General features: G+C 39.1%; 1 protein-coding gene across 3 annotated transcripts in view; it reads right to left on the bottom strand.

Annotated features, from left to right (window-relative positions):
* il1rapl2 (interleukin 1 receptor accessory protein-like 2) overlaps nt 1-18,029 on the bottom strand; it is a 512,569-nt gene that overhangs the window by 193,144 nt on the left and 301,396 nt on the right. For all 3 annotated transcript variants that reach the window (XM_055016810.1, XM_055016809.1, XM_055016811.1), the window contains exons 3-4: nt 17,030-17,199; nt 14,508-14,611 (exon numbers count right to left, since the gene is read on the bottom strand). In XM_055016810.1, the coding sequence (XP_054872785.1) occupies nt 14,508-14,611; nt 17,030-17,199 (274 nt within the window). The remainder of the gene's footprint in view (nt 1-14,507; nt 14,612-17,029; nt 17,200-18,029) is intronic.

The following is an 18,029-nucleotide window of genomic DNA, read 5'->3' as shown; positions in this document are numbered from 1 at the left end:
ATGACACATGCAGTAGCTTCAGTGTTTATATGAAGAAATTGTGTTTTAACATTAAAACCTCAGTTCTGCTTAAACAGCTCCGTTTTTGTGTTCTTTTGTTGATGCAATAAATCTCAGGCAAACCCAAGATGTAGCCTGATGCTCGTTATCTCCCTTATGTCTGCATATAGGGACAGTGCATGCAAGTTTTTGAGACAATTTAAAAATCCCTGCATCTTCAACCAGACAGACACAGCTCCTGTCAGCTAACTACCTGACACAGCTCACATGAAGTTGGAGTAGCAGCTATAAAAATTAAATACCAAATCTCCAAATTCTTCTCCAATATTATTCTCCATTTCCTAACTTAATTTGTTCCGTCTTGAAAACTACATGAAGATGTACCTCTTCTGAGGCTGTTTACTGACTTAAAACATATTATTCCCCTCTTTTCTTAAAAATAGTAATTTCCTGTGTACTTATGTGCTACTAAATGGGCCTGCGTCTTTTTTGTCAAGTGGTCTTGTGTGGTCATTTGTGTTGAGATCTCCTTAATAGCTTTGATTATCCTTCTTTTGTAGTTTGCTTTGGACAAAAGCACCTGTCAAATGAGTAAATTTAAATGGAGAACACCACTGGGCCACAAAGAATGACTCAATTGAATAATTTCAAGATAATTGTATGCTTCTTCAAGGGCTGAAATCATGTTCATTGAGCATTAATGAGTGACTAAGCTGGTCAGAGTCTTCCTGAAGGACACTTAGATGAGGGCTGTGAGGACCAAACTACCACCTCTGTTTTTAGAGAGCAAATTTTTCCAGCACTAGACCACTTTGACTCTCAGGTTTTCACACTTACTCCTCTCCCACGTCTGAGCTCTTTCTTCCATATCTCGACCAAGTCAGATCGTATTTCAGAGCACCTTAAAACCTCTTGAACATCAAAGTGTCAAAACTAAGGCTTATTTTTCTTTTTTCAAAAGGCTGGCCAGGGCATCAGCCATTGGCTCAAGTTGGCATGCACTGGCACATGTTAGCCCACACTGGCAAGGGATACTGACAGAATGGCTGCCAAGTCACTGAGGACTGCCAAAGAAACTTCAAATGACCGTTCTCTCCTTCTCTGCTGCTATTTCGCTCTCCTCTCTACTGTACTCCGTTGCTGCCATTGTCTTTCTCACCCCGACTCTGTCTCTCCCTCCTCACATCTCTTTGTCTCGTCCTCTTTCCACTAGCTGTCTTTATCTCCTGCTTGGAGCCTGTTAATCTGATGAAGAGAAAGGTTAAACATTTGGCTGGCATTAGAAAACCCCCTTGTGACAACTTTGTGTGCGTTTCCCATGTGCGAGCATCCACAGAGTGTAGGATTTATCCTCTAATGCAAAGAGAGACAGGTGGATCGGCTTACTAGGAAATGTCACGGGGGAATAGCTGAGAGAAAGAGAGCGGTGAAGGGAGGTAAACATATAGAGGAAAGAAAAATGGGAAATGAGAATCCAGCCTTTTAGGTGGCTTCACCAGCGAGACCAAATCGGCAAAGGAAAGTGTTTGGTGGAATGTGAGGAAGGGTAATGATGGTGAAATTTCAGCAGACACACTGCAGTTTATTTTGTGTAGTCAACCACCCATTAGCCATACTGCCAGAAACCCAGACATCAGCAGGAATGTACCATATCAAAAAAAAAAAAAATGCTCGCCAACATTTGTGATCTCAATGACAAAGGCATGCTGAAGTGCAGGCAGCTAAAGTACTTGGTTGAAGGGTAACAGTCTCCTCTAAGAAAAGTCAACACTGACTGACTGGTGGGGGACAGAAATTCAACTGTCTTTCACTGTTAAAGTAAGACAGATCACATCCACTCTGAAAGCCCGACCATCATCGCCCCATCAGGTCTTTGCAGACCACAAAAAGTCGCCTGTCACGAAAATGTCAACATGTGCCCTTTTTGTCTAGACAGTTCAATGCTGTCTTCCTGAAATTATATTCATATGATTTCAGTAAAATATTTGCTGACAACTTAAAATGCCAGTAAAATGTGCATTGACATTACATTTCATTCGTTGGCCTAGAACATCCATTCTTGCAATATATTTGTATAGCTGATTACAGTAAGAAAAGGGCTGTAGTCTTTATCCCTGATGGAAAAGTCACAAGACATAATCACAAGATTCCAGATGAAAACCCTGTTTCAGTGTCAAACTAGCGTGTTTTGTGAACCCAACATACACCCACATCACCTTACTGCTCTTTTCATTTTGTTCTGAAATTCTTATACTCAAAAACTCTGAATATAATCCAGGCAGGAATTACATATCTCCCAACATAATTTGATAAAGATTAGTATTCTAAAAACACAGAGTAATTAATAGAGTACAAGTTATTAGCACTCACAGTACACAGTACAAGATGCACAAGAACTAAAGTCAGGCATAAAATTGTGAACTAAAGGTCTTTTTAGACATTCTAGTCTGCATTTCCAGCATGTCTGAAGAAGTGAAGAAGAGCAAGATAATTAATGCAATATCAGGTATAAGGAATGGTGTTTGCAATGCAATTTTGACTCAGAAATAAACAATAAAAGGCATTATTGCGGCTGCAATAGAAATACTGAATTGATGTCAAGGAGACATTCAAAAGACCAAGAAAGAAGTGGAAGAACTCCAGAGTAGCTAAATCCAAAGTAGTAACAATGTGAGTGGCTTTTGTGTATTTACACAATGTAGCTGTCGGAATGCAAGTCTCTCTTCCATTTCTGCTTTCATCTTCTTATTTTCACTATGTCCAACAGCATACCTTTCTTGTTTTCACTGTAAAGGGCAGCCTCCGCTCGGTTTTTATGTGGATGTACACAACTTGTAGCTGTAATAAGTTGTGTCTTCAACCAATTATTAATGTTCAGTGCTGCAGACTCTGCTCAGATAGTTCCTGACTTGTTATGAAGTATACTTCTTGATGTCTGGCGACCTAGAATGCAACTACATTTTGTCTCTGCTTCCCACAATGGAAAAAAAACAGATATGACTCTTGATTTTCTGAAATGGCTATTGGGTCAGAGAGATTAAAACAAACATCTGAATAAGCAATCAGTTCTGTTGTGTTTCTGATGGGGACAGTCTTGCCACCAACCCAGCCAATTAGCTACACAGTCAACCAGCCAACAAAGAGTCGGCCAGCAAAAACACCAAACCTCACTGCCAATCAAATAGTCAACCATGCAGTCAGACATTCAGAACAGCGGCCAGTTTGTCAGTCATTTCACCGAATAGCCAGGTAGCCAATCTGCCTCTCACCCTGCCGAGAAACTGACAAACGGCTAATTCTCCCGAGCCAATCGTTCTGCCAACATGTCACCAATGAAACAACCACTCATCCACCCAACTGACCAGCCAATCAACCACAGGCTCACTATTCCAGGAGCCAGTCAGCATTTCAGCTGGCTAGTTACTCATTTTCCCCACATAGAGAACATGTTACATTTCCATCTAATGCAATGGTGCTGAAGTGAAGAATGGGCAAAGTCAGAGGCATGAAATCTCTCATCTCACGCTACCTTGTTCACTATCTAACACTTATTATTTTGTTCACTCAGAGTTCTTCTCCCCATCATATGATTTTCTCATTCTTCACCTTTGCCTATGTATGTGTGTGTGTGAGTCCCTCCATCTACTTTTTGATTCCTTTTCTGTCTCACTCTGAGAGAAAATCGAGTGTTGCAGGATGGAGGTTTGGTGCAAAGACTTCTTGCAGCGTTACAGCCTCAAAAGTAAACTGAGACCTCTCACTGCGTGTATCAATTTCTTTCTAAGTGATGTCTGTGTGTGCACGTATGTGTGTGCACGTATGTGTGTGTGTGTGTGTGTGTGTGTGTGTGTGTGTGTGTGTGTGTGTGCGCACAATGTTTTCGCAATCATGGTGCGTTTATGAGGGGGTCTTGGGCAGTCGCTGTATGCCCTCTCCCCCTACTGAGGTTCTTATACCTGCAGAGAAAATGGATTTTTGCTTTTCTTCCCTCCTCCACTCATTCCTCCATCTCTTTCTGCCTTCCGCTCATCTCTCTGTATATTTCCATCTATCAGGTTTCCTCTGTTTTTGGCTCCGTCTATTTACCCTCTCTCCCCACCCCTCCAAATTAACTGCTTTCTCCTTGAGCTTGTCTTTACCCTCGTCTCCCTGACTCTTTCCCACCCACCTGCTTTCATTCCTTCTGTCCTTTCCCTACCTCATGTATAAGACAATGTTGTTTTCCAGTTATTGTCTCTTGAGAGGGAATGTCACTCCACTTTTAATGCTTGTTCACCTTTGGTTTTATAACAGTGTCTCTAGGTTGCCCTCCTTTGTAGCTCATACAAACCCACACACTACAACACACACAGGGGATGTGCAGTGGATTGAAAATCAACAGGTAAGAGACGGATCCCTGCGTATCCAATATGACATGAAATATATAAAAATTCAGAGTGTGTGGAAGAGGATGACAGACTCATTTTTACAGCTACAACCATAAACAAACCAGGAGCCATCACTTGTTTTCTGTAGAAGACAGCCCCACTGATCCATTGCATTTTTATAGAAGACAGACTATTGATGGAACCTGAATTATCTGTCCTTTTATATGCACTTCTGTAAATGTCACATTGGGCCACCTAAGCAGGAAACAATTGGTTTTACACAGCTTTTTATATGTACTTGATTCTGGCTACAAGAAATGTGAGGTTTTTGCATTTATGTAAACTATCTGTCAATTGTAAACTACTGGATAGTTAATTGTAAAACCCTAAAGATCGATAAAAACCGGGTATGACAAAAATTGAAATGTGACTAATTGGAGGACATTCGGTTGTCAATAGTTTAAAAATCTAATATAGAAAACAGGAGTGTAATACCACAGCATACTAAACCCTATCTATCTATCTATCTATCTATCTATCTATCTATCTATCTATCTATCTATCTATCTATCTATCTATCTATCTATCTATCTATCTATCTATCTATCTAGTTACCTACCTACCCACCTACTTACCTACTGACCCACCAATCAATCCATCCATCCATCCATCCATCCATCCATCCGTGACAGATGACACCCATTTATATTGATCTGTAAAACTGATTAAATAAACTAGTTCCTGAAACAAAAAAGCAAAAGGCAATTCTTAAAGACATAAAGGCCTGGATAACCTATAAAAATGTGGTGTCTGGCACCTCAACACCTCAGAAACACACTTTCTAACCAGATATTTTCTCTGGATGGCATTGCCTAGGCCTCCAGTTCTACTGTGAGCAACAATGAAGTTATTTTGACCAGGATATGTCCTTTAAGTTACACATTAAAAAGTCCATAGGACAGCCTTCTTTCTTCGTTATTTAGGCAGTCTAATATTGTCAAAATCAGGAACATCCTGACTCAAAGAAATGCTACAAAAAATAGTCTGTACATTTGTAACCTCTAGGCTGGACTACTGTGGTTCCTTATCATCAAGATGTCTTAAAAATCTCTGATAAACCTCCAACTGATCCAAAATGCTGCAGCCAAAGTTCTGACAGCAACCAGTCAAGAGAGATCACATTTCACCCAAATTAGCTTCTCTCTGTTGGCTTCCTCTAAAATCAAGAATACAATTCAAAATTCTGTCCAAATGGCCTGAACCCAAATGGTTCTGTAAAGCATCTTGAGACAATCTGAATTGCAACTGCCGCTATATAAATAAAATGGAATTGTATTGAATCAAATTGTTTTCACACAAAAACTCTTAATGACCGTACTTTATGAAGACCTTATTATACCAGTTGATTCTAACAGAGCACTCCACTGCTTTACACTGATATTGATACATACATACATTTATAATATTCATCATCCCTTTCATCTGTTTCTGTCTCCACTAGCTCTATGTTAATCAACCAGTCACTACCTTTGTCTGTCTGTTGCTTGGTGACAAGCAAGCGTACATCAATTTTTAGAGCTTTTTCACTGCAACAGGTGGGAGAATGAACTACAACAGTGAAGCTGTGAGGCTGTCAACTACACAGTGAAACCACAGAAGCTGCAGATTTGGGTGATAATTCTCTGACACTCAGATCTTTCTAGCACCCTCCCCAGCGACTGTGGCTGTATGGACCTGCTTTGTCTCTGTCTGGTGGAAGTAAAGAAGAAAAGGCTGCCGCTTAAGGCTTACCTTGAGTTCAGGGCACTGAAAACGTACACCAGGGTCAAGAATCTCAGCAGTAATTACAGAAACTGCTCATGTTTTTACTACTTGTAGAGCTGACCACTGTAATGTACTCCTTACTGTCCTCTCCACTAAGACCATTAGACATCAGCAACGTGCTAAAAATGCTGCGGCAGCTTGAAAAATGACAAACATTTAGAAGAGGGAACACATTGTTCCAATTCTTAGATCCCTGCACTGCCCTCCAGTTAAATATAGAATTTAATTTAAGGCCCTACTCATTGTCTACACGACTCTGAACGGTCTGTGCCCAGGGACTGGTCAGATAGTGCAGAGTTCAGATCAGACACAGTAAAACTGCATCTTTTCCACTGCTTTAAATTATTCAGTTTTACTTTGTAGAGTCTTGTGTAAACTGCCTGTACTTTCATTCAACATGTCTACTCTTTAATTCACAATTTTTATTCACTCTTTTCTATTTTATTGCAGATTTTATCTGTACATATTTTTTTACTTTTCTCATGTTTGTCTTTTTTGTTGTTTTTATCTTATGAAACTTTCCATGGAATTTATTCAGCCTCTCTGCACTGTTTTATAATTTATTCACTGTCATATTTTACATTTTAAGAATTTCACCCTGCATGTAAAGCACTTGAGTCTGTGTATGATAAGTTGCTCTATGTCTGTCACCATGAGCGACCTCCTTCACACTGTCACATTATTTTCACTGTTATTTTTGATTGTTAATATACTTATAGTCACTTCCAGAAAAAGCTGAAAACCAAACATGCAACCAGCTCCAAACTGCGGGGCAGACCCAAGGCATTTTGTGTGAATTAAAGAAGCCAGACCTCTTTGTAGAGGTCATGAAAAGGATCATGGCTCACGATGCATGACAATCAGCTCGCCTTGGGCCAATGGAGTTCTAGCATGTATTTAAAAATTCAATTTAGAGTTTCCACCCTTAAAAACAAGTTGAGACAGTAGTTCTTGTGATATTTTAGTTTCCTTCTTAGAATTTGTTTTATACCCTGCATGGGGATTAGCTCCTGTGTGAACTCATGAGAAGAATCTATCACATTATACCAGTCATCACTGTCTAAAAGAAAAGAGAACGGACACCCGTATAGACCACATCATTACATTTGCTGTTCAAAAAATCCTTTTACAACCAGCAAAAGTCCCTTATTCTCTTCGTGCAACTGTCTCTCTTTCTGAGATGTGATGAGAAGTTAGCCTGAGCAGTCACAGCTGCAATGGCTGACTGTGGCACTGAATTGTACCAAGAAAATTAGATTACAGCCCAGGCTCGCAATCTGAGAGGCATTACTGTGTGTATAAGTGTGACACACCACTAAAATGGAGGCAGGAAAAGAAAAAGGAAAAACCAAGAGAGGTATAGAAAGGAAAGTTCCAGAGAAGAGTTCATCCTTTTCCCCTTGACCCTCTCTGTCACGGCTTGTTAATTCACTAAAGACGACGCAGACATCTCATCACACACATATATCACCACTGACAAGCACGAGGCTTGAAAAGATGAATGGTGGAGAGCAGGGAGGGCTGTAGATGAATGGACAAATGGACAGCGCAACAGAGAAAGTGTTGTCTAGGAATGGAGACCGCCATTTACAAATACTGAAAAATCTACAGCAGCTACCACAATGTCATGGGAGCTTAAAGCAGCCAGTTGGAAACCTGTAAAATTACTGTTTAAAGGGAAATTTAGAAATGGCTCATTCCTGCATTTCCAAGTCTTGTATATAGACTAATGGGCATCTATTGGCTCTACTAAACACAACACAAGGAATCCCAGTGAGAAATAGTAATAAGGAGCTGTAATAAAAAGAAAACTACACAAAGTTAGACCACATTAGCATACATTAAAAGTCCATCTGTACACCATTGAAATATACCAGACACAAGATTTCTGCCAGATGTGTTAGATTAATGTTTCATTGCATCACCCTACATCACTAAATGGTGATTTGATCAATACTTTATGCTCTATTAGTATTATTTATCTGCTGCACTTTATAATGAATAAAGCCTTCTACCAACATGGTATCTGGTATTCAAATTCTTTTATTTTCTTCTCTTATGAGCTGTTTGAAATTCTGAACACCCGTCAAACTAATCACCAATGCACTAATCACAGAATTTGACAAACTGTTGCAATATTCATTCAACAGTCATAAACATGCAATGCAATGTGAGATGTCTGACATGAAAGAGGAGGTTTCTTCTTTACCGATTTCTGTGAAAAACTATCTACCAACTAATTAAAACGGAGGTGCCTGACCAGATAGCTAATTGCCAACAGCTAATCATGCATTCTGGGCTAAAACTTGCGTTTAATTCTTGGGGTGTTGAAACTTTCCACAGAGAGCAGTTTATGATGAAAAAACTTCTCGTGTTGATTTCAGCACACATTCTAACACATTCTGTTTGGTTTTCTGTCTCCTGGTTGTGCAAACACTGGTGGGAAACTGCAAAATGAAACAGTGATGTAAGGAGAAGATTTTAAATTTTACGGCTTCCTTCCTTCCTGATGGTTTTGTTCTAGAATATGAATTGATTGTATTTATTCTTTATGTTTTATTCAATGTAAGCTAACAGTTAACAAGGCAAATATTTTTACCTTATTCAGATGGTATTCTCCCATTAAATCTCCTGTTAACATTGCTGATCATTCACATACCTGCAGACTAGTAGGGATCTTCATATTGCAATGGTTTAAGTCTGCTGTTTTTACCATTAATGGTGGTTTAGCTGCATTGTTTCACTTACAAATTCAGTGGAGACTCACTAAAGAGAGTCCAATTGCAACTATTTTAATAAGATTATATTTTGACTTCTTTGTCTCCTTTTCACTTTTGCTGTAATTTTGCTTTTTTCACATCAAAATCACTCGTCGAAGTTTAGATAAGGACCAGGCCTTTGGTTAAAATGCACCTTTTTGGTTTAACTGTGTACGCAAGCTCCATTTTGTACATTTCTACTGTGACCACTATACTGGAGATTTTATATGCATTTACTCACATGATTGAGAAGTTGCCAATGCTTTCGGGGTTACTTCCCTTCATTAAGGATCAGAATGGATGACAATGTGTTTTCTGGATTACTAGAAGGTGGAATAGGTCCCTACTGGCCCATATGTGTGCATCTAATGGACGGATAACATCCAAATCTGGTGACCATTTATAGCCATTTACAAAATGTAAAGGCAGGGCGGGTGCCAGAATGAAACATCACACCTATTCCTGGGAAGCTGACATTTTGGAGAGGGGATTCATTGTGGAACCTTGGCGACATATGGAGATAAATGAAGTATCCAACTGCTCTTGGAAACATTTTTGCACAAAATCACACCCGTTTTATCTTTAGGCGGGCTGTCAATCCAACCGAAATTAACCTGATGTTTTTCTTCCTGTGTGTATCAGGAGGTAAAGTGCAATTAACCCAGAAAAAGTGACTTTTGTTTCTGGTTGAGTGCATACAAAGGCAACATATGGCAACTTCCCTGTAACAGCAGCAGCGATATACATCAGATAAAGGGCAATAAACACATCTGAAAGTACAGTTTCCCTGTGGCTTTTCCTGTACACATTCTAGATACAAGCTTCTAGTAATATAATCTAGTTGGTGGCTCCCCACTAGGAAAGGAGGTGCTGAGCCTTTCTGTGCATGTGTGTGTTAATAAGAGACCCTGAGACAATGACAGACACCAAGCCCTAATTAGGCTGTCATGCTGAGAGAGCGAGGCAAAGACAGAAAGAGAGAGAGACCGAGAGAGAGAGAGAGCTTGTTAAGGAGGATAGGTGTCAAGCTCTGGCAGGAAAAGGAGGTGGGAGGAGAGTGGAGGAGGGGGAGGAGGGGAAGGTGGTGGTGGTGGGAGGGATCGGTGGCACTGACAGCGAGAAACCAGAGTGGGAATGGGAGAAAGATGGAACAGGGGCAGGATGCAGAAAGCGAGAAAGAGAGAGACAAGAAAAACAAGAGGTGGAGGAGAAAGAAGTGCAGAGGATGGAGACAGCCGGCGAGATGAAGGGAAAGCAGATTAGGTGTGGGAGGGAGAAAAAAAATGAGTGGGAGGGAAAGGTGATGGAGAAAAAGGTGCAAAGGGAGAGAAACAGGAGACGGCGAAGGTGGCGAAGGTATCTGATGCAGAGGAGGAAAGACAAGCAGGATCAAGTGGCGAAAGGGGAGAGATGGTGATTTATGGCACAAAAACAAGAGGAGAGCTGCTCTGCTGGTGCAGCCACAGTTTCTCATCTTCTGTTGTTAACGGATAAAACCGGCTAATTGCAACTTGCTGAGAGGTGAGAAGGTGGTGACATTGCAAAAAAAAAAGCAAAAAGCACAAGCAGTGAGACATTTACAAAGCTAGTAAACGGTTTCCACACGAAAAAAGTGACAGCATCTGAAATGTTGCCAAAAATCCTTCACTGAACAGGAGAACTGACTGATTCCCAAACTAAGTGCCATATGGTCTGTTAAAGCCAACCCAGGGCAGCAGATTTGGTCTCATATATATAGTTTTGGTCACAATTTTACTTTTTTTTTTTTTACCTTTGTTTACTCTTCGAAATATACTGTCCTGCCAAAAAAAATAAATAAATAAAAAAAGTTGCACACTAATATTTTGTTGGACCGCTTTAGCTTTGAGTGTGGCACTCGTTTGCTGTGGCATCATTTCAATAAGCTTCTGCAATGTCACAGCATTTATTTGTGTCCAGAGATGCATTCATTTTCCATATATATCATAATGATGATGGGAGAGTTGGATCACTGCACAAAGTCTTCTCTTGCACATCCCAGAGATTCTCACTGGGGCTCAATCTTTGAGAACATAACGTTGCTGAACCTGACCAACCCCAGATCATAACTCTAACCCCCACAGGCTGGTAGGCACTAGACATGATGAGTTCATCACTTCATCTGCCTCTCTTCTTACTGTGAGGCACTCATGACTTTGTCACAGTGTAAATATGGATTCATCAGACAGCATAATCAACCACATGTGTCCCTCAAAGATGATGGTTCTCCACTATCCTTCAGGTTTTATTAAAGCATTGGATGGTTCTTAACCTGATTTTAGTAGTTTCAGAAGTCTCCTTAGTTGTTTTCTTTGCTTGATGCAGACCAATAATATCACCATTAGGAACCAGATCAACATCCTTTCCATGACCACGGGATACGTCTTCCAACATGGTTGTTTCAGAAATGAGAAGCTCCTCACTGCATCAGCTAGAGTTAAATAAGTTGTTGCAGCTGAAACATATTCATCACTGCAGTAATTATCCAATGGAAAGCTCTTACCTATTGGCTTAGTTAAATCCAGGTGGTGACTATTTTTTTGGACAGGCAGTGTATATTTAGCAAATCTTTATGTTCTGTAACTTGTCTTCTGCCTCTCTTTCACTGCTGCAGTATTTCTATGTGAAGAGATCCAGCAGTACCGCTGTGCTATTTATGCTATGAGTTACAGAAAAACAAAACTCCCAAAATAAGCCCCAAACTATATGTACAGGTTCGTTTTTGACTTGGAGCATGTTTTAAAAACAGAAAATCACAGGAAAAAAGAGGATTTTCAACCACGTCTCATGACCTCCACACACAGATTGAAACAGCTTGGGTATCACTATGAAGTTTATGTATTTTCAAAGCTTTGGCAACTTGCAGTTCCTCTCTTTAACCCAATCCAGAAAGGATAGAATTCTTTAAAAGTCACTGCACTTGTGTAATTTTGTCTCTTGTAACCATCTTTCCATCATCAAATGACCCTCAGTCTTTGCTTGACACAGGGTCTGATCTCTGATGGATAACTGAGGCTCTACCACTAATGAAGATGCTCCACAAAAATGCTTCATTGTTACAAACTTCATCATAGAGCCCTGTTTCTCAACAATGCATTTATGTACAACTAAATATTTGCAATCTTGTTTTGAGGGAAACGTGCTCTGCCATATTACTACTGCTATAATTTACTGTGTTGCGTTCCTAGTGTTGCTCCTTTTCAGTCAATTCCTCATATGTTAGACTGAGCAGGACTCATCACCATGGTAACACAGAAAATCTTCTCAAAGGTTGTGTATTAACCAAGATGTGACATTTTCCATAACCTAAGTACTTTTGATGCATAAACTTAAATGAACAGTGAATGAAATGAAACTTACTAAAGACACCACCTTCTTACAATGAACTTTGTCGTATTTTGAAAGTGAAAATGTGTGAAAATATTTCTTATTACAGCTTACTGTTCTGTCAAAACTTAAATGAAAGTACAGTTAAGTTCTATAGGAATGCAATTTTTAGGAAATCGAACTGCAATAATTATAGTGATACACATAAAATAATGTTGTGTGTAGTGTATCCTATATGACCATATGATAACATCACATCACTCCATGCTTAGAAGTGACGACAGCAGAGTTATTTCCATGAGAAGTGTTCTGTCAACCGACAAAGGATGTCATTATTTTAAGAAATATTAGTGATGTAAGTTTATATTTCCATTGTGCTTTTAGTTCAGTCTAATACATGGACAGGACAGTCACTGGAGCAAGATTTGGAATCATTATTCCATAATTGTGCTCCATTCAATTATCCATGCTATCATTAACTGAAACAACCTTGGCTGTAGAGATCATGAACACATATAGCAGCAGTTACTTTATATCAGGTTTCCCTGATATACACTACTGCTCAAAAGTTTGGGATCACCCAGACAAAAGTGTGAAAACTCACACTTTTATCCATGTGTTAACATAACTGCACAAGGGTTTTCTAATCATCAATTAGCCTTTCAACACCATTAGCTAACACAATGTAGCATTAGAACACAGGAGAGATGGTTGCTGGAAATGTTCCTCTGTACCTCTATGTAGATATTCCATTAAAAATCAGCCGTTTCCAGCTAGAATAGTCATTTACCACATTAACAATGTCTAGACTGTATTTCTGATTCATTTAATGTTACCTTGATTGAAAAAAATGCTTTTCTTTCAAAAATAAGGACATTTCTAAGTGACCCCAAACTTTTTGAATGATAGTATAAGTTCAATAATAATAAAACAAAAACTTTCTGTGCAAGTCAGCACTTTCAAATGCTCGTGTTTGACCAAAATAATCACATAAATCACTCTGGTTTAAAATGACTGCAATTTGTAAGTGTGATTTATTAAAATAACCTTGGCCAAAGAGATCAATCACGATGCATGCTTATTCAAAAGCAAGACCTGAGATGAGGCCCGTGGTTATTGGCTGACAAAATATTTATGTTTTCTAGCATTACAGGAGAGCATATTTTAATTCAGTTCATTATGCAGAAACACACACAGCTTCCACCAGCAGGTAAACAAGACTGTATACCTTGTTCCAGGCTACAAAGCCAACCGGTACACATAAGTTGTTTTTTCTCTCCCACACACAGACAACTGTAGTATCAAACACTTCCACACACAAACACACACATCCCTAAAGGGCTCACACAGGACTCAGGCCAGTTTGTGATGCAGTGCCAACAGCCATATTGTAAATATTCAATTTACTAAACTGGCAGCATCCCACAGAACTGGCAGAAGAACAACACACATGTCCACACAAACACACCTGAGAAAAATGTTTTGCTATTCTGACCATGACCAAATGTAATGAAGTAATATTAAAAAAAAAACAAAAAACTAAAGTTTGAGTTTACTTTGACTAGTAGCCCAAATACATAGCAACTCAAATTTTTGATGGCTAGCACATTTTTGTTGGAAATTTCACTCATCTGTGTTTTGTAGTATTGATTATTGAGGGCAGGGGGCAGCTTTTCCATAAATGCATACTGAGAACTTTTGAATAAAACTCCACATTCTTTTTGTTCAACAGAGCTGTCTTTTGGCAATGCAATGTAAATGGACCACCTGTGCAGAGACACACTCAGAGCCAGAAATCTATTCCAAGATTGTTCCCATGTGATGAAATCAACAATATGGAGGCAACTCCATGAGCGCTGCATGCTGCAGGTCAGAGTCGGGCCAAAAGTATTTTGTTTGTGCGCTGGTAAAATCCTCACAGTGTTTATTTAGTGTTTATGAAGAAAATGTGCTGGGGCCGGGAGTGAAAATTCCAAATAAAGTCTGTGTTTTGTTCCGTGTACTCTGACCCAACTCCCATTTGGGGAGAAGAGCTGTGTTTATGCGATATTCAAAAAGTGTTATCAACAATGCACGCAACTGAACTAGAAATAATCAGACTTCCTTGGATGAATCTAGGTTGCAGCTATTTTATTTGGGCATTGATGCATGGCTCTGCAAAGTCACTGGTCAGAATGAACTCAGTTTATGTGTTATTGAGGACTCGGGTTACCTTAGAACACATGTGTAGAATCCATTGTCTTCTAATTCAGCAGATCTGAACCAGATGGAGTCGTCTTCTTTACTCAGCCTGTGACCTGAGAAGATGATGGGCTCCTAAAGGAGACAATACAAAGAATACAGCATGGTAGATTCAACTAATAAAAGAAATTAAAAAGCGTGTTTATTGCAAATATCCTATGGAAATAACAATCATTTAACCATTCATTTCAAATAAAATGTTTTCCTGTACCTGGAATTGACAAAGGCAATAAAATGAAAATGGTTATATATAGAAAAACAGCAAATTGCTAAATTTAAATGGACCCAAGATTCAATAAAAATGCTGCATTTCTCTGTAAACGCTACAGAAGTACATAGGACATGGATCGTAAGGTCTACTTTTAATCTACCTAAATGCTGCCTTACTATTCAGATATCATCCCTGCTGCTGGGAAAGGTGGATGTTTTGGGGTTTTATTTTTATTAGAGCACGTGGGAGCACAGTATGATTTATCAGTCCTTCTACTTTTGTATGTATTGGCAATTACTCAGCCAGACACAAACAAGTGCAAAGAAAGTAAAGACGGTTATAAGTCGTCCTGCAACCAGGCTGCTAACTTTACTTTAAAGTGACTTTCTAGAACAACAAAGTGCATTTTATTTGGCAATATTTATCAAAGACCTGGAGTGATTTCTAGTTAGCAAATGACAAAACTGAACACGCTGCAATGAATTATTTTATATTTTGCAGTTAAAATGGATGAATCTGTTGATAACTGGACTTTTTTTTGTTTTTGGTTCTTGAAGATGTTTTACCTCTCATCCATGAGGTTTCCTGACTGATTTAGTCTCAGGTATTTATTCTCACCAATAAATCACATGGCTCATGTTGTTGCTCATGTTTCACGTGCTCTGAGGTGTGAATGACATTTGAGTCATTAACAGGTTTGGGGTTGTTAACAGGCCATGAGCCATGTGGTTTAGGGGTGAGAATAAATAACTAGAGGTCCCTATAAGTCACACAGAGTTCAGTGAACCTCTTGGATGAGAGGTGAAAAATCAACATTAAACACAAAGAAGTCTAGTTGTCGTCTATTGAAGCACTTTGGATTACCATGACCTGGATGACTGAGAATCTACACAGAGAAATTTACAGAATTCTCCACATGCGACACAAAATAATACAATAATACTGAATGTCAGATCTTCTTGTCTCTTCATAAATAATATAAGTTTTATCTTGAGATGTCCCTGGAGCTCTTTCACCAACAATGAGAGTTGATTAGACCTTTTAACAGCTAGGCAGAGGACTGTTTGGACTGTTTAATTTGTGAAATGTATTGTGGAGAAATGGCCCTAAGGAGTTAAAAAAGTGACCAAAAAGCAGACACGAGGACACACACAGGATGAATCAATATATGGAATTTAAAAGAAGTTGTGGTTGCAATAATAGAGTCCAAATGATGTCCAGAAGTAAATTTAAACAAAAAGAGAAACCAAGGGAGCAATGCAGAGACAATGGGATGCTTAGACAAGGAGAAATGATAGAAAGGCAGGTAAATAGATAAACAGATAATCTGACACAGGAGAGGGAAGGACTGAGCTTTATACAAACATACAGGAACTGACTGGGTAATGAGACATGGTTGAAACTGATCAAGGTGGAGACAGCAATCAAAAACACCCAAAGGGATGAAACAACAACGCTCAAGACACACAAGGTAAATGCCTAGAAAATATATCAAAATTAATGTGCGCAGACAAGCAATGAAAGACACCAACAGCAGCAAATGGGAGACAAGGGAAAAGAAAAAACGACAGTAAATACAACAGAAATTGCCACCAGGGGCAGCATCAGTCATGTGGTGGCCAAGCATCACTCTAGTTGGAGAGTGTAGGAGAAATGTTGCACTGCCCTTTCATTTTCACACACAGGGTCATTTTGGTCAGATTTTTTCTTGCATTACAGTCTGCAAGGTAACTTACTGAGACTGCAACATTTCTCCCAAAACAGAGTTATAGATATGAGGGTCAACTGTAAATGTAACTGTCAGTCATACTACACATCCTGGATCAGCACTCTTCAGCTTCATTAAACATAGTTAGGCTATGATTTAGGTTTTAAATATACTTCCTTGTGGATGCACACGCAGACAGCTGTAGACATCATAGATGTGTAGCTGTTGTTACTTGACAGCTTTTGTAATCTGTAGTCTTGGAGTCCATACATGTGCAATAGTTTGGCATGTACACTACTGTTCAAACATTTGGGGTCACTTAGAAATGTCCTTATTTTTGAAAGAAAAGCATTTTTTTTAATGAAGATAACATTAAATGAATCAGAAATACAGTCTAGACATTGTTAATTTGATAAATGACTATTCTAGCTGGAAACGGCTGTGCTATTTTGTTGGGGGAACCGACATACATCATGGGCTAAGCACCACCCACAATGACTGTGATTGGTTGAAAGGAATACAAACAAGCAAGCACACAAGTCTGGCTATGTGTAGCTATGTCAAGTGAGCTCACCTCTGCATCTCCTTTGTTCTTGTACCAGATGAGGCGCAGCTTGGCGTTGGTGGCCATGGTGTAGTTGGTTCTTATGTAGCTGTAGAACAAGGCACATTTGACCCGGACAGGCTCACCGGCCAGAACGTGGTACTCCTTCAGATCCACAGACCAGTCTATGCAGCCGTCCACTGTGAAGAGGAACGAAAGAGAAAAAACTAATTAAAAATGTGATGCTGGCTATATCGTATATCCAACACAGTACAAATACAACTCTGCTCTGAAATCCAAGAGGAAGAAACATTGACAGAAACAGAGAAGAATATTAGAAACCCAAATAGCTTTTAAAACAAAACATGATCACTCATGAAAACGACTATAGAAGACTTTACATAAGATATAAAGTTGGCTTTGCAGGGTATAGAAAAATGCCTGACAGGAAGAAAGATGGAAAGAGAATGCAAGAGAGAAAATGTGAGTGACAGGAAGATTATTTTATCTTGTTTTATTTGGCAATATTTCCCTTTACCTTCAAGGCAATATAAGCCTGAATATATATATTAAAGGTGTTTGTGAGTTTTCTTTTGTTTCGGGGCAGAAGTGGAAATAGAAGAGAAGATTAAAAGAGTTATACAGAGAAAATGTTCTACTTTTATATTTGTTAGAGGCACAAACAGTGGGAGTGACAGAAATATAAAAGAACATGTAGGAGTTGGAATTGAACTTCTGGAAAAAAAAACAGACAAACTCATTTCATTTTCCTTGTTTTGATTTAATTCCTACAACCAAATGTTTGCTGGTTCTGTTTTTTCTACATTGCTTTTCCCTATGCAGTATATTTCTTCAAAGTAAAAAAAAAGTAATAATAACGGAGAGATGTGACAATAGACATTCAGAGTAATAAAGAAAGAGGAGGAGGTCAAGGCCACATGAAAAGGGAAAAGAGTGAGAAGAAATGTGCTGCGGGGATGTCGAGGTGAGACCAGGTCAGCTGGAAAGAACAGAAAACAAGTTGTAGATG

Source organism: Amphiprion ocellaris, chromosome 13 (assembly GCF_022539595.1).
Source record: "Amphiprion ocellaris isolate individual 3 ecotype Okinawa chromosome 13, ASM2253959v1, whole genome shotgun sequence".
NCBI lineage: Eukaryota > Metazoa > Chordata > Actinopteri > Pomacentridae > Amphiprion > Amphiprion ocellaris.
Note: the sequence above shows the minus strand (reverse complement) of the source record. Positions and strands in the feature narration are given on the sequence as shown.